Source organism: Protopterus annectens, chromosome 9.part0 (assembly GCF_019279795.1).
Source record: "Protopterus annectens isolate FY-2018-M chromosome 9.part0, PAN1.0, whole genome shotgun sequence".
In the NCBI taxonomy this organism is placed as follows: domain Eukaryota; kingdom Metazoa; phylum Chordata; order Ceratodontiformes; family Protopteridae; genus Protopterus; species Protopterus annectens.
Genome location: NC_056743.1, coordinates 1293701363 through 1293723327, shown reverse-complemented (window position 1 = coordinate 1293723327; position 21965 = coordinate 1293701363). Strand labels below are relative to the sequence as shown.

The following is a 21965-nucleotide window of genomic DNA, read 5'->3' as shown; positions in this document are numbered from 1 at the left end:
ATGTTTGGTAACTCCTGGATCCTCCCTCAGGGGTCTGTCTAGTCTTCTGTTACTATATGCATGCTTGGTAACTCCTGGATCATCCCACGGGGGTCTGTCTAGTCTTGTGTTACTGTACACATGTTTGGTAACTCCTGGATCCTCCCTCAGGGGTCTGTCTAGTCTTGTGTTACTGTACACATGTTTGGTAACTCCTGGATCCTCCCTCAGGGGTCTGTCTAGTCTTCTGTTACTATATACATGTTTGGTAACTCCTGGATCATCCCACGGGGGTCTGTCTAGTCTTGTGTTACTGTACACATGTTTGGTAACTCCTGGATCCTCCCTCAGGGATCTGTCTAGTCTTGTGTTACTATACGCATGCTTGGTAACTCCTGGATCCTACCTCAGGGGTCTGTCTAGTCTTGTGTTACTATATGCATGTTTGGTAACTCCTGGATTGTCCCTCAGGGGTCTGTCTAGTCTTGTGTTACTGTACACATGTTTGGTAACTCCTGGATACTCCCTCAGGGGTCTGTCTAGTCTTGTGTTACTGTACACATGTTTGGTAACTCCTGGATCCTCCCTCAGGGGACTGTCTAGTCTTGTGTTACTATATGCATGTTTGGTAACTCCTGGATCCTCCCTCAGGGGTCTGTCTAGTCTTGTGTTACTGTAGACATGGTGGGTGACTCCTGGATCCTCCCTCAGGGGTCTGTCTAGTATTGTGTTACTATAAGCATGTTTGGTAACTCCTGGATCCTCCCTCAGGGATCTGTCTAGTCTTGTGTTACTGTACACATGTTTGGTAACTCCTGGATCCTCCCTCAGGGGTCTGTCGAGTCTTGTGTTACTATATGCATGTTTGGTAACTCCTGGATCCTCCCTCAGGGGTCTGTCTAGTCTTGTGTTACTGTACGCATATTGTGTAACTCCTGGATCCTCCCTCAGGGGTCTGTCTAGTCTTGTGTTACTGTACACATGTTTGGTAACTCCTGGATCCTCCCTCAGGAGTCTGTCTAGTCATGTGTGACTGTACACATGTTTGGTAACTCCTGGATCTTCCTTCAGGGGTCTGTCTAGTCTTGTGTTACTATACACATGTTTGGTAACTCCTGGATCCTCCCTCAAGGGTCTGTCTAGTCTTGTGCTACTATATGCATGTTTGGTAACTCTTGTATCCTCCCTCAGGGGTCTGTCTAGTCTTGTGTTACTATATGCATGTTTGGTAACTCCTGGATCCTCCCTCAGGGGTCTGTCTAGTCTTGTGTTACTGTACACATGTTTGGTAACTCCTGGATCCTCCCTCAGGGGTCTGTCTAGTCTTGTGTTACTATACACATGTTTGGTAACTCCTGGATCCTCCCTCAGGGGTCTGCCTAGTACTCCCTTACCCTACATATGCTGTGTAACCCAGTGTCATCCTCCCTCAGTTGCTGTGCTACTGCCATTGCTGTTTTCCTTTCCCCCTCAGTCATTTGTGAAGTTCTGGGTTACCCATGCACATGATGCATAAAGCCCCACCATGACTCCTCTTCATGGACCTGTATAGTCCTTGCTACCCTTGTATATACTGTGTTACCCCCTCCATTATCATTCTCCTTCAGGGGTATGTGTAGTCCTTGTCACGCCAATACACACACACTGTATAACCCCAAGAATATTCCTTTCTCACACCACAGTATCACCCTCCCTTCTGATCTGTATGGTTCTCAATACCCCTGCACATGGTGTGTAACCCCCTCAAGTCTCATTTTCCTACAGAGATCTGTGTAGTCCTTGTCATACCTATGTATACTATGAAGCCCCTATTGTCATTATCTTTCATGATTCTATCTACTGCTGTGTTACTGCATACATATTCTTTTTAGTTATGCATTAGCTTTTTTGTAACACACAATCACTTGAATCTTTTGAGAAATCTGCCCAGTCCTGTGTATCTCAATTAATGTTTTTTATACTTATGACTCCCAAGGATAGTATTATATCACATTACAGTTTATATAAAAATTAATTTTCAGTACTTTTCTCCCTCAGAAATCTCTCTTGTCCTGTGTTACCCCATCATGCTTTGCACAAGGAGTTTTAACAATATAATGCAAAGGGATTCATGTCATAAGCTGCCCTGCCATGTATTTCTGGTTTTGCTTCCTTCATCCTCTGGTTACATATATAAATGAGGAAGTTACTTAACCAGGACTATGATTTTGAGTCCATTTAGGAAGACAATTGTTCCTCGGTGTCATACCCCATTAACAATAATCATAAAATACAGTTGTTGGAAGCAGCCTTCCTAGTTAGCCCTCCTAATGTAGGATTATGTCAGCTTAGATTGTGTAGCATGTTTTGTCTACAGAGTTTTTAACTCTTTGGGGGCCAAATGTGAGTTTGTAGCATATTGTTTGATTGTGTGGTTGTTTGTCAGTCATGCAAGTTTTATTTCAACTACTTTCTGCACTACCAAGATAACAAATGACATTTATATGACATAATTCAACACAGGAAGAAAATAATTAAATGTTTATATGGCAAAATGTAATGGAGTGAGTTAATAAGATAAGCTAAAAGATAAACAACAGAATGCAAATATGAAGGCATTTCAAGGCACTACCTCAGGAAAAGTGTTGATTAAAAATAAATGTCCATAACCTGTACTGAGCATGTACTATACTGATTGCCTATGTTACGTTCAGTGGATTCATGTACTTTTGTATTAATCAGTTAATCTTTTCATAAATGTCTTGATGTTTTCTGTGCTGGGCATTATAGCTACAAAAATAAAAGTGCTGACTAGGGGACAAGTTATGTTTGGGCTGTCTCTCCTACAATCATGTATCGTTTGGATATTTCAGTCATACAGACAAGCTTGCCCAACAAAATGAGGAATGATATAATGTTTAACCTGGCACATGGGAAGGGGGTACACAGCTCATTATAGGTTACTCTATGAATAAAGCATCTCACCAAGAAATCCATTGTTGTAAAATTTCTTAACTTTAAGAACATTCACTTTGTGTTAAGACTATTCAAGCTGAACAAGTAAATCTTCTTTTTCATTTGTCTGCATGGTACTTGGAATCAAAATGTCTCATTCTGTAGCTAACATGCACACCAAAGCCTTAAAATTGCTGCAGAGGCATAACTCTTAACCTCTAAGCACAGGAAAGCTGGAGAAAGCCAAACATAATGGGGAGGGGGTATCAAAGGCTCAAAATCAGGGACAGATTTTAAATACTGCCCTTACAAACTTAGAAGGTTGATAAAATAACAGGATTTGCATTAGGTTGCATTTTCTAAAGGATATGAAGTTTGACACTCAAATGTATATTATTATTTAGTGACTTCGATATGCAATGCTTTGCCAGAAAACCACAAATTTTATGAGGAACAGACCGAATCTGGACATTCTGTAAAGATCTAGACAGTTGAGATGTATGTCCAGTGACTAGAAATAGTGTGGGTGGGTCGACCTATTCCCCAAATATCTCATAAGATACCTCCACCACTAGAACATATAGATCCAAAAAAAAGAATGAAAATGATTCATGAGAAGGGTTGGTAGTTTTTATAGGTTACCGTGCAATGTTATACCTACTTTTCTACTGTTCCATAACTGTGAACATGTATTTTAGTATGGAAGTAGAAGTTGTGTAGATATTGCAAAACTGCTTTTCTTTTTTTTTTTGTATGTATGGGATGTGTGTGTGTGTGTGTGTGTGTGTGTGTGTGTGTGTGTGTGTGTGTGTGTGTGTGTGTGTCTGTGTGTGTGTGCGTGCATGTGTGTGTGTGTGTGTGTGTGTGTGTGTGTGTGTGTGTGTGTGTGCACGTGTGTGTGTGTGTGTGTGTGTGTGTGTGTGTGTGTATGTGTGTATGACAGAAAGAAAAAGAAAAGGCATTGTGTATGTGTCTGTATTTATTATGTGTGTGCCTGTGTCTGTGCATGTCTACGTCAGTATCCAGTATGGTACATTATAAGCATTAATTTCACACCACTGGCATTACTGTGTTTTAATCACTGTTCAGCTAAATTACATACGAATCCTAGGACCACAGTATGGTTCCTTAAATAATAGAATATTTTAGACAAACCAAATCTGAATATATAAAAAAACTTTGAGAAAAGTATTTTATTATTGACAGTGGGCTTCAAAATCTTTTGCTTGTCGAATAAATAACAATAACTCACAGCTGGGTGTAGGTAATGCTGATTTACCCATGGGTGGCTTTGTTTGGTCACATGGGCTTCACCCTAGTAACCAAACCACTCCAACCATGAGCAAATCCAGCATTACCCACACACAGCAGTGGGTTATTCCTATATTAGCCATGGTATAAAACTAACCCCACAAACATATATAGCTAAATTAGAAGTAACATGGAAGAAGTAGGTGGACAGGTAGCCTACATTAGTAAACGAGGAGGCATTGTCTCCTGTCCTGGTTGTACTAAGCCAGAGTTACAAATACATCAAAGTGTAAGGTTTACCTTACAGTAATTACTCATTCCTAAGCTTGAGTCACAGATTGTGTATAACAGCTCAAGATGGCACTTCAGTTGCTTGTCTTATTTGTCTCACTTCTCTCAAGAGATGAGATCACAGTGTTCAGATGCTAGTCTTTTCTGGGTGGTCTAAAGTTGTTGCACCTTGCAGAAGGAGCAAGACAGGTGTTACCTTGCCTGTTGCTATTTACCCTTTCTCTGAGGTGTGGCATATGTACAGTAAAAATACCAAAGACAATGGGTGTGGGATGTGCATGGGGCAGTTTTGGTATATGTTTCATATGCTCATAAAAAGATTAGTTCAACTGTATACACTTCAAGAATGCGTGTACAAAAGGGCAGAGCCAAGATAGTTCATCAGTGACAGCACTTGACAGTTGATCCGAGGTTTACAAACAATAAATATATGAAAGAAAAAGTCTGAAAGTTTTACATACTTTCCTATCAGTGTCAAGAAATATTTCAGATCAATAAGAGTAATGAGTTATTCAAAAAATACACATGAAGCTTCAGTGAAGAAACAGTTCCAGCAACTGGTCACAACCATTTAGGAACTGTCTTTGAAACCTGCACATGGGACACTAAAATGAACTCTGTACAAAAAAATTTACAAAGCAGACTGAACTATTAAGACACTGTGTTTGGGAGTACAATGTTCGGTTTAACAACATTGAAACAGCATTCAGTGATATGGAAGAAAGAGCAGGAGAAGAAACCAGACTTTTTATTAAAGCAAAATAACTGGTACTTTGGGAAAAATAAATGGTTTTGAAAATAGGGAGTGTAGAAATAATCTGTGTTCATGAAGTCCAATAAATGCTCTGCCTGTGAGTTAGAGGTAGTGTATGTTTCCCAGTCTAAAGAGTGGTAGTTAGTCTCCCATGAACAGGGTATTTGGTTGGATGGTGAGACTTGTGAACTTCATGGTTCACAGAAGTCAACTTGTAGCTAGGCAGTACATGGTAGGGAACATTGCCTATGGAGACTTGGATGTGGATGAACTCCAGACTGTCATCCTGTTTGACTAACCTAGAGTTGCATTTGTTGCTAAATTAGACTGAGATACATCATCATTTAGCCCCTGTCTATGTCCTGTTGGTCTAAATGTATGGAAGGCATTGTAGCCTTCCACTGCCAGAGTACTTTCTTCAGCTTTAAACCAAGTCTCGGTAACAGCACAGATGTCTATATTCTCCAGAGTGAGGAGCGCTTGTAGGGTGTGGAGTTTCTTGTTTAGGCTCCTAGCATTGAGCAGTAATGCCTTAAGGCTACTTTGAGTTTTTTTTTTTTTTGTTATTTTGCTATTTTTTATAATTTTGACATTGCCTAAGAAAGGCTGTAAGTGGATGAATAGAGTTTTAGCAAATATCTGAAAGCCCTGGGGGGGGGGGGGGGCAGGTGCAGACCATCCTTTGCAAACCAAAGTGGTCCGTTAACCATGTCCTTCCATGCTGATTTATATTGGATTCCCCTAGCATTATACCAAAAACTAAACCAGTTATTAAAATCAGTCATTTTCTCTTCATACTGTGGCATCATCCTTGGTGAAGGTAGAATGATGCTCAATGCAAGGCACATACCTCTCTGTGACACATATTCAGAGAGATCCATATTCATATAGTCCAGTGAGGTATGCCTCAGGTCATTTAGACCCACATGAACTATGATAGAATCATATTGGTACCTGTGGTGCAGCGTATGGTTATTGTGGTTCCTGGCTCCAGATAGGCGACTAACCGCTATCTTCTCCTTGTCCCTCCTGGTGAGAGGAGTATCTGTGTGTCATACAGTAGAATCCCCTGTGACAGGAGTACTAGGTAAAATGTTTGTTTGCCTTATGGACTTTGTTCTTGGGGGAATCACTGGGTGTAGGCTTATATGTAGTATTAGTTGTTGCTTTTGTATGTACTTTAGCAATTGCTGAGGTTAGATGTTGCAGTTTGATGGCTTAGAAGGACTTTGAGTTTTGGAGAGATTTCTATTAAGTGCCTCCGCATAAGAAGGCCTATATGTGTTGTGAGCAGCATACGATAAGGATGTAGTGTTTGTGTTTTTGACAATCTTATTTGTAAATGAGATTTTTGTCTCCAATGAGGTTATGTATGTACATCTCTCACATACTGTGTGAGTTTCTTTAAGGATTAAAATGTTGTCTGAGTACATGAGACAATAGCTACATTGTCTCAGGATACCCATATCTACCAAGCTGGTCACAAAGACATTAGGAAATTGCAAATCCATGTTGTCAGGACCTTTATTAGTGTTGGGTTATTATGGTTTAGGGTCTTGATTTATACAGGGGTCACTATGATCTTAGTGCTGTATGACACTATCTAGCTGACCTAAGCTTAGCTCCACACAAAGCCTTTTTGTGTTGTGGGTTAAAGTCCTAAGAACTAGCTTTATACATTTGCTACTATACAGGGTACTGCTAACCACCACTGAGTGGCGAACAGCTCTGCAAAAATGTGCCTAATATATAGCAGACAGAAAAAGCTGAAAACTAACTCCTATGATCTCTGGAAAATAAATGACTACACTTTAAAATCACTGGAGTGCCTCTCAACTCAGAGAAACCAGGCAAACACCTTCTGCCACAAGATGGATGATCCTGGAACTTCATAATGTAAAACAACAGCAAAAGTAGCTTTCAAGTGCAAATTAACACTCAGCAAAGTCTCTAAGAAGCCCTCTGGCTGATGAATCAATCTCACTTTAAGCCTTGCTGTATGTTTCCCAACTCAGACTGAGCATACTACTTTTCTACTGCCACTAGAATAGCAGTCATAGTCTTTCTAACATAAAAACAAACTTTGGTTAGCCAAAAGTGAAAAGGTACCAACTAGCCAAACAGGTGTCATATTAATCAAAATTTCTTCTTAAAGGTTCTTGTCTAACCTACTTAAGAAATCTCAAGAATCTTTTATTAAATGAATGAGCTGTGATTACACAGGTTTAAGCATTTGGTCAACAAAAACAGTGACTATGTTTTTCTTCACACATTTAAAAGGTATGTTTGAAAATGACAACAACATGTTTTAACAGCGTAGACAAAGTCAAAGGGACTAGAAAATGTTGCCATTGTAATCATTGTTCATATATTTACAAGGGGGTTGTATGATGGTAGGGGAGGGTCAAGGAGTTTTACTTAACCTGCAAGATGAAAATTGTTTAAGTAAATTTACAGTGTATATAGCAAAATGTTCACCTGCTCAGGCTTTTATATTAGGAAAACACGGGATGTTTAAGACAAGTGTATATGAACATAGTTATATCTCCACTAAATGTATCAATAATGCCCTTTTCAAACATTGTGAGATATGTGTTGCCTTTGATAAATTTAAGTTTAGAATAATAGAAAAAATGACTACAACACCTAGCAGAGGTGATTGGGAGACATTGCTTGAGTACAGGGAACTTTATTGGCAACTTAAATTGAACACCACTGTTGACCCTGGTTTGAATGAGTGTGTCTTGATTCTTCTTGATTTGAAGCTTAGATCAGCCAAGCTATAATACCACACACATGTACATATGGATTAATTATATACATGCAAGAAATTTTGTATATTTCTTCCATATGTTTTTATTAATGTTTTGTATTCAGATTATTTAGTTTAGTATATTTGTATAACCTCGTTTATTTATTGTATTAATCGTTTATTTGTGTTTACAGCTTTAAATGAATTCATGAACATGATTGGCTGTTATATGTATTTAAAGGGGATGGGTCTTCCAGTACTTTGTTCTGATGAAGTTTTGTATTTTACAAAATGAAAGTGCTTAATTACTCATTTATTCATTAAACATACATTTTTGTTAATTTCTGGTGGTGTCTGTTTGTGTTGGCCCACACAACACACTTTTTTTTAGTTATTAGTTTGCTTTCTGGTGTGTTCACTGTTTTTTTTTTTCAAATTATAGATGGGAAGGATAGGACTACATTGGAGTTTAATGTAAGGTTCCCCACCTCCACTGCACATACCATCCTGTTAAGAGCTCTGCCCTATCCAGACCATGATTCCATTTTAAAACAAGGGATAAGAAGAGCAGACAGGGAACCCCCCCCTTTTCTCCCCATCTCTGATCTATGTTAGACCTCAAAAGAAGACAGAGAGAAAACACATTCCCCATTCCATACAGCCACTTATGTTTATTGGCTTACAATAAGTACCTTCCACAATGTATATCATGTCAGTAACCAGAATTTTAGAGCTTCTAACCAGTATGTTGAAAATAAAACATTTCACAGTTGACATCTGTGAGTTCCCAGCTAATAAAAATGACTTTTCAGCTCAGCTCATTAAAATCAGTAATTTCCTTAAAATACAGTTTGGGGGGCGATATAAAAAGACCACTTTGTGTCTCAGTGATGATGTAAGCATCTGGCTAACCTGTTGTGTCTTCTAGCTCTCCATGAGAAGCTGGTTGTTTTAATTTTGGACTGCTTCTCCTACTGAGGCGAAAGCTAAGACTTCCCAGGTGGCTTACTCAAAATTATAGAGGGTAGAGAAGTTTACAGAACCAATGGAATTGCCTGAAGAGCTTCATAGATGACTAAAATGCTCCTTGTTTTACTCTAACTCCTGTAAGTAGTCAAGATCACAACAAACCTTGGAGTTGCCAATTTTTATAATTTTCCCATGCCTCTAAAGGGATGAAAGAAGCTTGTCTTTCACAACATAGCGCTCAAATCTCACCAGGACTGGTTTGGGCATTGCAGATATAACTGCAGTAGAACAAAGACTTTGTGTTCCCTCTCAATATTTATTTTAGCTTCAGTAATTTCCATCGATTATCTCAGTTTGCCTGTCATGCAGGTAGTACAGGCTGATCTTTCTTCCCTCTGTTATGCCTACAAATCTGAGATTTTTACACCAGCCTTGATCTTCCAAATGTACTAGCCTAGCTTTCACTAATTTTAGGCAGTCTGCAGCTCAGCCTGTGTGGTGTCTGACATTGTCATTTCAGCATCCACTTTGTTGAAACAGTCATAGTGTTTAGTTAGAGCTGATTTTATTTCTAACAGAAAGGGTAGATTCCATGTTATTGATCTCAGTTATTATTTCATCTTGGTTCACCAAACCCTGTGATTCTGTCATTGTCTCCCTAGTTTTCCAATTGACCTTGTAGCAGACCCATGCATTACTTGGTGGGACTACACACCGCTGGTGTCTGAAGCCTTTGAGAAACACTACTTTTCTTCTTGCTGGAGCTTTTCCTCTTCATTTGGCAGTTTCATTTACATTAACTTTACATTATATCAGAACTAGCCTGCAACTAGACAATTACAAAATCAATCATCTTGAATTATAGTAAGGCTAGAGCTTGTTAAACAAAACAAGCTACTCCATCTTAACTTGTGTTCTGTTTCACTGTGTTACCTATGACACCGGCTCAAGTATCCTGCCCCAGTTACCCAAGCAAAATAATATAATAAAAAGCACACTCACAGTTTATTCTGTTTTTTAATGCATGAGCTGCAAATATTGAGAAATTACTGGAAGAACAAAGAAACAGATCATTAACAGACAAGATACAAGCTGCTTTCCTTTGCTCCATGCCCTATCAAAATAAACATTGGTTGTCAATATTAAGTATTTCTCAATAATGCCAGTTAACCTCAGAGATATCTTGAGTTTCTCTCCTAAGGCCAGTTAAAGTCAATCTATTTATATATATATCTTCATATATATATATATATATATATATATATATATATATCTATTTATATATATATCTTCATATATATATATAGAGAGAGAGAGAGAGATAAATAATCCCACCAGGCTGATATCCTTTTACTAGCTGCAGGGAATTTGACCAGAACACCAAGAACTACCAGTCTTTTTTTTAGTAGACAGAAAATAAAATGCATGAAGATATAACTGACATTTTTTATTATGTTAAAGTATGGCAACTATAGAGGAGAGATGGAAAAGATTTAAAATGGTTGAACAATTAGAAGACTTTTTGTGAAGATAAAGTTAAGGAAATAGTCAAAAGACAAATTAAATATAAACACATGAATGAAAGAATGTGTAACTTATGTCAAGTTGAAGAAACAATTGAAAATGCTTTGATATAATGATACAATTTAAGGGCTTTGGAAAAATGTGTGCAGTATTTAGGCACAATTCTTTTTGAAACTTGAATATTGAAATTATAGCTGATGCTTTATATCCTAAAAGTATGTCACAAAATGGAGGGATAAGAAGGACCAAATATTAACTAGTGGGGTTTTGGGTTATAGACCAGTCAGTGTGAAGAATTGGGTTATAGACCAGTCAGTGTGAAGAATTGTTACTCAATAAATTGTGGGATAGCGATGGGATGAACGTAAAGTCATAAGAAGATTGTGGACAAAAGGATGGGGAGGATAACAGATATGTTTGTTTTGCATATATATATATGTTTTATACTTCAGTGTTTGTAATACAATTGATCTTATAGTATCATAATGCTTGTGTATATTACTAAAATGTGTAACAACAATAAAGCCCCTTCTCTTTTGATAAGTGCAAAGGGGTCTTTTACATTCACCCCTAGCTATCACCTACAAAGACAGATGGGACCTTGAAAACTAGTATTTCAGATGGTTATGATATACATATATTTTATTTAGTACATAGGTAGTTTGCATACAGATACATAACCTTGACTTACCGTAGGCATCGCCATCTCTTGGTTTAATCCCACCTTCACGTTTACCATAAAGTATATGCCAGCACAAAACATGAGTACAAACAAGATTATCTAAGAAAAAGTAAAAGACAAGAAAAGATAATGATCAGTAAGAATTAAGACGTTTTACTCTCACAAGACCATAGTTCTCAAATTACAAATAGGCGCAGAAAATGTGAATGCATACATGTATATCAATTACATTACTTTATTATTGTTCTGTAACAAACTTCCAGTGAAACTGTGATCAAATAACTGAACCCCAATTACAACATATCAGAATCATTTGACTGCAAACCACAGTCAAGAGGAAAAAATCAGCAAAATCATTTTTTTTTTTGCAGGGCAACAAGACCCCCTGCACCACTTCCCAGCCATAGACACACACACACACACACACACACACACACACACACACACACACACACACACACACACACACACATTAATACATTCACTACAGGACTGCTGGAAAGGAGCAGGGATAAAGCTTATTGAGACAACTCACACCTACACAGTGAGGGACATAAGGCAAACCTCTTAACTAAAGAGACAATGTTGGCAGATGCTGTAGAGCCTTGCATACAATTACATAACAGTACACTGATGCAAGGATATTACGAGCTTTATGCTGACATAATATAATAGTGATAAGTAATCATAATAATGATAATGTCTCATTCCCTGTGTAAAAGGGCAAGAAACATACTGACCAGTATTGGGTGTTATCTGACATGGGGGTGGGGGAAATCACGCCAGGCTGCCACAAATGTACAATTCAGATAATCTGTTACGTCCTCCCTCATGATATAATGACCTGGGAAGGTAAGCCAGGAAATCAGGGTGTGTGTTTCTACACCTGCAACAATGCTTTGGAGTCAGCTGTGATGAAGAAGGCTATATGGCTGCTGAAAAAATAAAATAATAAAATGTGTGTGTGTGTGTGTGTGTGTGTGTGTGTGTGTGTGTGTGTGTGTGTGTGTGTGTGTTGTTATACCTATATATGTTACATATAAGCACACACACACACACACACACACACACACACACACATACATATATATATATATATATATATTTTTTTTTTTTAAATAAAATTTATTTTTCTTCACTTTTTCATAAAGATTTTATGACAAAGGAATTCTAAAACTCAGTGCCAACAAGCAGGACAGTTTCACAAAGCAGCAAATTCTCAAGACAGAAAGGAAGCCTTGAAACTAGAAAATGCAGGTACTGGAACTATCGTCTCTCACCACAATAAACCTAGTGATGCCATGCAGCAAGAAAGGTGCATAGTAATCCCGCATGATTGATAGTAGGAAGCCATCTGTTTTTGGTGGTTTCTTCGACGACTTTTTTTTTGCACAGCAGCAGAGATCAAGTCGTAAATTCTGTAGAAAAAGAACAGTGCTAGAATTAATAAAGTGCCGCAACAGTACAGGCAGAGCTCATCTAGAAAAAGAGATGATAAAAAGTGGAAGCATGGACTGTGACAACAGAGTACAGCCAGGTACTTACTTCTTTACTTGTTTGATAAACTGCTAATTGTAATTAAACCCGTCATAACCTATAGTTATTTGTTAGCACCTCTTATAAGAATTATGTCTGTTTCATGTATTCTTGAATGTCTTCAATGGTTTTGATCCCAGTACTTCAGAGTCCCTTCAAAATGTTGTTCACATCATCCGCAGTCCTTTCTGTACAGGGCAAAAAGTTGTATTTCCTTGGGTGCTGTGCAGTATGCTATTTATGTTTGTAAATAAGAGCACTTTACTTCTCATGGATATCTTTTTTATGAAAACATGCTACCCACTTGGACTCTGAGAAATTATTGACATACTTAATATTTGCTATCTTGAGTCATATTGTCTGATTTTCCTTAAAATGTGTAAAGGAATGCACATTTTACTCTCTGTGCCTCTAAACTAGCATCTGAAAGAATGCTTGCACTTGCTGAGAACTTGGATAGAATTTTGTAAAAGCAAATGGAACTATAGTTCAACTTCCTTGCATATATAACCCTGACATTAACACCTTTACTTTGTCATCATTTTATTACACTCTACTGGGGAGTGCTGAGGCTAGCAGAGGGGTATAACAGGAGAATACTGGTGCACAGTACAGGAGTAAAGGGACACAATGACTGACTGCTGTTTCACAGTGATGGTGTGCTGTGGCTTGAAAAGTGAATCCTGGTGGGCAATAAGCTAGTGCAGAAGCACAATGTGGAAGTGCTAGTGCACATTGCAAGTGTGCAGTGGTATGCAGTAAGGACTGTTGCACAATGTGCAGTGGCATGAGAATGAGTACTGGTATACAGTGAGGGTGTGCATTGACAGGATGACTGAGTATTAGTACACGGTAAAGTAGAGCAAAAGCACAATGAGAGAGCGCTAGTGCACAGTATGAGCGTGCAGTGCATGAGGAGTAAGTGCTGAGCACAGTAAGGGAGTGCAGAAGCAGAATAAAGGAAGGCTAGTTCTAAGTAAGAGTGTGTAGTGATATGAGGAGCCAATTGAGATCCAGAGAGTGGATGTACAGAAACACATTGAGGGGGTGCTTTTGCATAGTGAAGGACTGAAGGATTGTGACAGTGAAGCTCTGCTGCACAGATAGGGACTGCTGTGTCATAATGAAGGATTGCTTGTGCATAGTGAGGGATTTCAGGGGCACAGTAATAGATGCTAGTTCTCAGTGAAACACTCCAGGGTTATAAAGAGAAAGTGCTGGGCACAGTAAGTTAGAATAGAGAAACAATAAAAGGGTACTCCTGCAAAGGAATGCAGTCCTGTGGCACCGTTTCAGAGCACTAGTACTCAGTAAGGAATTATATGGGTAAAGCAGGAGTGCTGGTACTCATCAGGCAGCCTCTGAGCATGATAAGCTAGTGGAAGTAACAAAGGGCCATGTGAGACAGAGCTAATATGCAGTGATGGAGTGCACAAAGCAAAATTATAGAGTGCTAGAGCAAAATTAAATTGTACAGGTGAGTGATGGTATAGTGCTTATATACAGTAAGGGGGCACTAGGACATAATGAAACACTGAGTCCAGGGGCATGAACACTGAGTGTTTATGTACTGCATAGGACAGTAATGTGATGATGGAGTGCTTGTGCACAGTCACAAAATGCAGGTCTATGATGATGGAATGCTTTTGTGAGTGCTTTTGTACAGTGACAAGTACAAGGACATGACGGTAGAATGCTTATGCAGAGTGATTAAGTACAAGGACATGATGATAGAGGGTCTTGCACACAATGAGGGAGCCCTGGGACATGATGTAGGAGTGAGGAAATGTCCATGACACTGTTGTGCTCATGTACAATGAAGGAGCACAGGAATATGAAGATGGAGTGTTTGTGCACAAGAGAAAGAACAAGAATGAGATTCTAGAATGCTTGTGCATAGTGAAGGTTTATAAGAATATCATGATTGAGGGCTTGAATGAAGGAATGAAGAAATGCAGAAATGTGAACAAGGAGTGCTTGTGCAATAAGATGGAGTGCAGGGACACAATGAAAGAGTGCTGGTGCATTTGAGGGATAGAGGAACATGATAATGGAGTACTTCTATGTAGTGATGGAGTACTGGAATGTGATGTGCTCTTATACTCAGTGACAGAGTATGTGGTGCTGTATGAGAAAGTATTAGTGTATACTTATTGAGTACTAAGCCACAGCAAAGGAGTGCTGAGCATTATAAGGAAGTGCTACTTTATCTTAACAAAGGGGCATGGTGAGACCCGCTGGTAGACAATGAAAGAAGGAAGAGGCATGATGTGAGAGTACTGTGGAATAATGGGACAGTACAGGGAGTGCTTGTGTTTAGCAAAGCATGTCAAGGGGACCAGGGGCAAAATGTAACAGTATAGGGAGGGTGGCAGAGTACTGGTACACAGTAAGAGTGCAGGAAAACTGGAGCATAATGTGACCAGTCATGGAGATGGGGAGCACCGATGCATAGTATGACAACAAACAAGATGATAGCAATACAGTGCAGGGGCAGGACAACAGATGCTGGTACACATTAACAGTGCAGGAAACCTGAGCATCGTGTAAATGGGCATGGAAGATGGGGAACACTGATGCACAGTATGACAGTGAATGAGGTGATAGCAATACAGTGTCAGGGCAGGATAACTGCATGCTGGTATACAGTAAGATCTCAGAAAACCTAGAACATTGTGTGAATGGGCGTGGAAGATGGGGAACACTGATGCACAGTATGACAGTGAACGAGGTGATTGCAATACAGTGCAGGGGCAGGATAACAGAGTGCTGGTACATAGTAAGAGTGACACAGTGACATAGTAAGGCAGTGCGTGTGCCAGGTTATGGAGTGCTGGTGTATATTAATGCAGAGAATGGACATGATGTTATGCCTTTATAAAGTACTTTTGTCAGCCCACTTAGAAAAGACATAATTCTTGGCAGAGGAACTAACTGCAAACTATGACATTTACTTGGTGCTTTGTTTATGCACACAAACACAAATGCACAAGATTCATGACAGCACACAATATGAAGCACATGTTAGATGCACACAGTTGACCAGAGACATGTGTAGACACTGTATAAACTGGATCCTTTACCCAGATAGCATTAATTACAGTTTAACAGCCCTAACCTCTGACTGATATTGAGAGTCATGAGCTTGGTGCCCTTGCTGTCAGTACTTTTCCCACCTGCCATATACTATATGTACCACCACTAGCTGCAAGGAGTGTTTCTAGTAATCATTACTCTTGCAGGCTTCCATACAGTAACTTGACATCTCCTCTAGTTTACTCTAAGAAGTGCTTCAGAGAAAAACACTGCATGAGAAATACAAAGCATATGTTTTGGTTATTTACTGACTACTGTGCCATGGCCACCAGTGTCACCACACCTCAGTTTATATAGTCTACAAGATGGAAGTCTTTCTGAGATCATACCTCTTGCCGTCTAGTGTCCAAGGAGACAAGTGCCACAAAGGCCGACATCTGCAACAGGAAATCGAAGATGACTGCAAGGGCTGCATACAGAGCAAAGGACTTCACTGCTGGCATTTTAGTTAAAGCTCCTGGAGTTCCAAAACAAAACATAATATAAGCATTTATTTATCATTTTATTTAGAATTCAGAAGAGGACCATACTGGCCATCTTGTTTATAATGCTGTAATCTACCAGTGCTGCCTAGAAAAAGGAATAGAGTACCTCAGCCATAACATGACTGCAGATACTAGCTATGTTCAAAATTACTTTGTCCCTGCCTTTCCTACCAGAAGCCATTGTAAGTATAGATGTTGAAATACTGAATGTCGGGAGCTCACATTTACTGCATTCCCAGTATATAGTCAGAATCATTTTTCATAATGACTGTAAGGGAGGTCACAGCTAAAGCAGTCCCAGCCTCTCCCTGCAACTGCTACTGCAGTTTTAGCATGCCCTGTAAAGATTTACAATGGCCATGATCTATGGTCTATCACTGAGGAAAGAACAGAGACATTTCAGTCTCATGCTTTGCCAGTATAACTCACATTGTGCAGTCTTTTAGGTGTACAAGCTAAAGAGAAGTCCCTTGCTGCTGCAGATGTTGACTCTCCCACCAGGAGGCACTATAGGTGATGGCATAGTTGCACTATGTGAAGCGGAAAGTAATAGCCAACCCTAGCTATCTATTCTGGCACCCAGTGCCATGTGTAAATCTGGTGCCCCAAGTCTACACTGAGGAGGAAAAAAAAGAAGGTCCTCTGCTCCCCCAGAATTGAGGGGGGAAACTCTCTAACAGCTACTAGCTACATTTGTAGATAGAAGGTACTACAGTGCTAAAATGCTTCCATTATATAAAAACTTATTTCCTTTTAAACTGTAACAAACTGCTTCCTATAATGTAGCATGCAGGTGCTACAGTTTATGCTACAAATAGAGTGCTAAACTGCCTCTGTTCTAAAAAAAAATCCTATCTTGTTTCTTTTTAAACTATAGCAAAGAGCTGCTACAGTTAATGCCACATAGAAAGTGCTAAGCACTTCAGTTCTGACAAAAAATGCAATATTGGCATATGAATACCAGTAATGCACTGCACTGAAGACTATTTGACATCTGCCAGTCATGACCTCTTGTACCCTATGACTAGGGCAGCTGTCCCCTTTGTCCCACTGTAGTTACACTACTGCATCCCTGCACCAGCCTTCTTTTGGAGGTATGAGTTAACAGATAGCTTTCTGCAGTAGCATAGCTAGGGTAGGATGAAGGAGGCAAACGCCCAGGGTGTAAAGTAGTAGTGGTGCAATCAGCAGTTGCCAACTAGACTTCAGTGCAGTGTATAACTTTCATTTCTATGCTGGTATTGCATTTGTGGACAGAAATGAAATTCAGGGTTCCTGTCAGAACAACGAACGTTTAAAATGTCAAACGTCATATGGTCAACACCATATGACTGACATTTCAAGAGTTCAAAGGTTGAATTTTATGGCGCTGTACGGTGTAGAATGGGAGAATTTCCCTTTTCTGCACTGAAGTGTGGTCTCGGAGTTGGTATATTTAAGTAGGGAGGGTGTGGGGGGTGCAGATGGCCTTGCTCCCCTGCTCGCACCGTTAAGGTATGTTTTTCTTTTTCTTTTTTTTTATTATATATTCGGCCTTTCAAACTTCGACCATATGTTTTCGAACATATGGTAGACAAAGTTTTGAAAGTTCAAATATATAACATAGACCTGAAATTCATAGTGCACCGTGTGTGGCATTAACTGTAGCAGCTGCTGTAGCAATTAGTTCCTACAGTTCAAAAGGAAAGAAGAGTCTTTGGGGTGACAATGAATGCTAAAATAGCTAGCTACACCTCTAGCCTACTGCATCAGAAGTCATTTTAAGTAATTATTAGAAAAAGCAGTAGCTGCAGGAGTGGGGTAAGTTGGACATCTCACAGCCACTGTACTTCTAGCCTGTTGAAGTCATTGTATTAGTAATGATACATGAAAGAATTAGCAACACCTTGTGAGCTTAACAGCCACATCTTAATATCTGAATTAGACATATGCAACAGTAACAGCCAATACAAGTACCACAGGTAGAACTTTAAAATCATTTTTAATAACAGCTTTGGAATTAGTGATTTGCTTATAATTTATAAAAATGCCTACCACAGAATACCGTGAAAGAACTCTTTATCCTTATAGTTTGACTTTTGTCAAACATACTGTTTCAATGGCAAACATCATAAGATAAAATGATAATTAGCTTTATTATCAATACTTAGCTCAAAGATTCAAAGGCCACTAGAAGAACAGCCTAATATAGCATTCTTGACTATGGAAACCTCTCAGCTACTTCAAGGTAATGGCGCAGATCTGACTGTGGAGCAGTTCAATGCTACTAAAATCTGTGCCTCTTCCAGCAGGGGTCACTAAAGATAACAGTGTAAGAGTACTGACTATAATGATCACATGGGTACTACATTTCAAACTCACACAGCAGCATGTATTACAGCTAATGGTAGAGGAATGGAGGTTGTAAGAAAACTAATAGTTCATGCAGTCCTAGCTATTTCCTACAAGAATGTAGGAGGACTGACTACAGAGGGATACAGAACTACTACAGTCACAGTCTCATAGGAGGAGTCAATGCAGGCAAAGTGTAGGAGAAACGCTTGCAGGGAGTTCACAGCTACTGCATTCCCAGCCTTACTCAATAGGATTCCCTTTAGGCACAGTTGCAGGAGGAACCCATAACTACTGCATTCGCAGTCTCTCTCTTGGGACTTCCTACTACAGGTAGTAGAATAAGAGAAATTGATGCTGTGCATTTCACAGCTATTGCACTCCCAGACTCTCACAGTAGGGTTCATTGTAAGCACTGATGTTTGAATACTAAATATGTATGGGTGCATATCCAAACCTATCCAATATAACTTCTGGTGATTTAATATGTAATGTAGCAATAAACCACAATTGGGTGTTGGTAATGCAGGATTTGCCCATGGCTGGTGTAGTTTGATCATAAGAGCAAAGCAGAGTCTTGTTGCCACTCACAGTTAGGCCACCACAGAAGGCTTGACACATGTTAATCTTCTTTCCACAATCAGGATATTCACTTATGATTGATTACCTTCCTATTTTGCCTCCTCATCATAGGTCTAAACAATAGATTTGTTCAGCAGGCACCTTCCCTATATCTTGCTTCTGCCAAGGTGGTGATTAAGGTTTGTGAGGATGGTGAGGCTGGGAGTGCCTCACCAGATTTGGTTTCTGCCTCTTCTCTGGCAGATAGCCCACCTACCTATACTGCTTGAAGTGATTTTTTTTTGCATCCATGTCTCAAACACATAACAAGCCAGTTATAATCAGAGATGCAATCATAATCCTCTATTTTACACCGGTACATATTGATAGGAGGGAGTGGCAGCCTTTATAAAGTGGTCATTGGTGGTATTAAAAGTAATGGGCTTGGAGGCTAGAGCCAGTAGTATAAATTCCACTTTCTGTGAAATCTTCATCATTGTGTGAGCACATCCTAACTTCCAAGAAGGTTTATTGGACTCATATGCTACAGTTCCCCCATTTGCAGGACTGTCCCCTAATTCAGTGACCATCCATTCTGCCACTGTGGGCAGTAACAGTACCAAACACCATTACTTTATGAATGGTCATACTTTAGCACTCCATTTACCAGCGAATACAAACTGCACATGGCTAACAAATTCTGCGTTACATTAACAAAAAAGGACACATATTCCTGCTTTTGTGTATGTCCTTTCAGTTACAACACTCTGTCCATTTCTGATGTTCTCATTTCAAGGACATGAAGCTGTCATGGTTTGGCACTGGACAATGTACAGTTAAGCAAGGTTTAGTCATGACCTGCAGACACAGTTTTCACTTGCATGAACTATGATCATTGCAAGGCAGAAGGGATAGGAATTGTATGGCTGAAACCTTTTGATATATCTATACAGGATCAGAGAAAGGGAGAAATCTCACTGCAATGTTTATATTCTGAAAACATCAGTTGGCTTTCTGGAGGGGATGGAGGGTAGCATAATTGTTAAGGCATTTACCTCAAAGACATAAGGCACAGGGCTTGACTCTCACCTTTGAAGGGAAATTGGCTAGGCTTAAAAATGGCCTGAAAGGGCACTAGCCTAGTTCTTACCTACGATCATATGAACTCTATAAATCACCTGATGGACTATTGTAACAGTAAATTTTCAGCATTTTTGACTGGAGGGAGATAGTGCTTTGGAATGCCTTCCATATTCACCTTTTAGAAGCTAAATGAAATGTACATTCAGACAGGAGTCAGAAGAGATAATTTGTGATCTCAGAAGGTTGATTCTCTTCCTGGACTGAAAACATGGGGATGTTTACCAGTGCTTTAATATATTAAACTACTGAGCTGGTAAGCAAGGCTGTAGTGTGTGTGTGTGTGTGTGTGTGTGTGTGTGTCTTTGTGTGTGTGTGTGTGTGTGTGTGTGTGTGTGTGTGTGTGTGTGTGTGTGTGTGTGTGTGTGTGTGTGTGTGTGTGTGTGTGTGTGTGTGTGTGTGTGTGTGTGTGCGTGCACATGAGTGCGTGCGTGTGTGTGTGTGTGTGTGTGTGTGTGCGTGTATCCTGCAGTCATCACCACCTATGAAACATTGTACAAGGTATCCTCCCTTCCTGTATTCATATGTTTCTAAATAGAAAATAACTTATACTCTATACATTTCTTACATTTTTGCAAACAACATTAGTCAAATAAAATGCAGTATAACATAATGGAAAAAAAAACAAGATGCAGGTTTTCAGACGTATAGCAGAATACGTTTGCATGTAACACTTACTTAAAACTATCTGCGTCACATATTTCGCCAACACCTACAGCAAATGCTTTTTAGTAAATAGCCTTCCTTAGAAACTAAACGTGAACCAGTCTTTATTGGTAGGTTGTGTTACTGAAACCACTCAAGTAACAATTTCAACAGAACATTTGCAGATAATAGTATTGTTTTTCATCCATTGCCTTGTTTCCTTTATTAGTTGCACTTTTTCAGTCCCTTAAACTCTGCATAACAAACCAAACTTGTACCGCTGTAATGGTTATACACAAACTGACACTCATTTAGCTGAGACCAATATGACACCCATCATACTTACAGACTACTCCCTACACACCCACTCTCTTGCAGGATGTTTGCTCCATGTATTTCTTGACTTTATCATTAACATCAGCATTGCAGCACAAGACAATGGAGTACACTTTTATGGTAGCCATGCACTGAGATGAGGTGTCTATTCAAGTCTACAAGTTCAGATGATACTGGTTTTCCTAGCTTGGAGCTATAGCCCACACACTTACCTAAGAAGAAGCATACTGACTCGGAGATACTACAGAGAAGCATGCTGGGAGCGACAGTTGATAAAACTCTCCCAATCTGTTGCTCATGAGTCTCGTTTGGCTTTCTGTCATCTTTCTGTCAATCAGAGCAAAAGGGAAGAGTTTCATTATTTGCTATAAGGAGAGGGACATGACAACATTGCAGCAAATGTTAAGACTCCTTGTATATTATCATACTAGCTGTAAACTGCATCAATGAACCTTTTCTAGAAAGCTGCTCTTTTTTCTGTACTTTGCAAATAATCCCCCACTTCCTCACAATATTCTTTTACTTATTCTCTTTGCCCCAAGGCAAGGACTGTCTAATTACACCCCCACATGCTGCTAACAGAATTCCCAATGATAATTAGCCTTGGGAAGGAGCTCCAAAAAAGAGGAACCAGGAAGAGACATTTATCTGACAAGCTTATAAAAGCTTTACATATTTCTGCCAGTTTATAGCATACAA

The 21965-nt window shown here is 39.4% G+C and overlaps 1 protein-coding gene across 1 annotated transcript in view; it reads right to left on the bottom strand.

The window, feature by feature from the left end:
* The window catches only part of NPC1L1 (NPC1 like intracellular cholesterol transporter 1), a 243697-nt gene that overhangs the window by 124691 nt on the left and 97041 nt on the right, over positions 1 to 21965 (bottom strand). The window contains exons 9-12 of the mRNA XM_044082234.1: positions 21479 to 21593; positions 16098 to 16225; positions 12417 to 12554; positions 11146 to 11235 (exon numbers count right to left, since the gene is read on the bottom strand). Coding sequence (XP_043938169.1) covers positions 11146 to 11235; positions 12417 to 12554; positions 16098 to 16225; positions 21479 to 21593 — 471 coding nt within the window. The remainder of the gene's footprint in view (positions 1 to 11145; positions 11236 to 12416; positions 12555 to 16097; positions 16226 to 21478; positions 21594 to 21965) is intronic.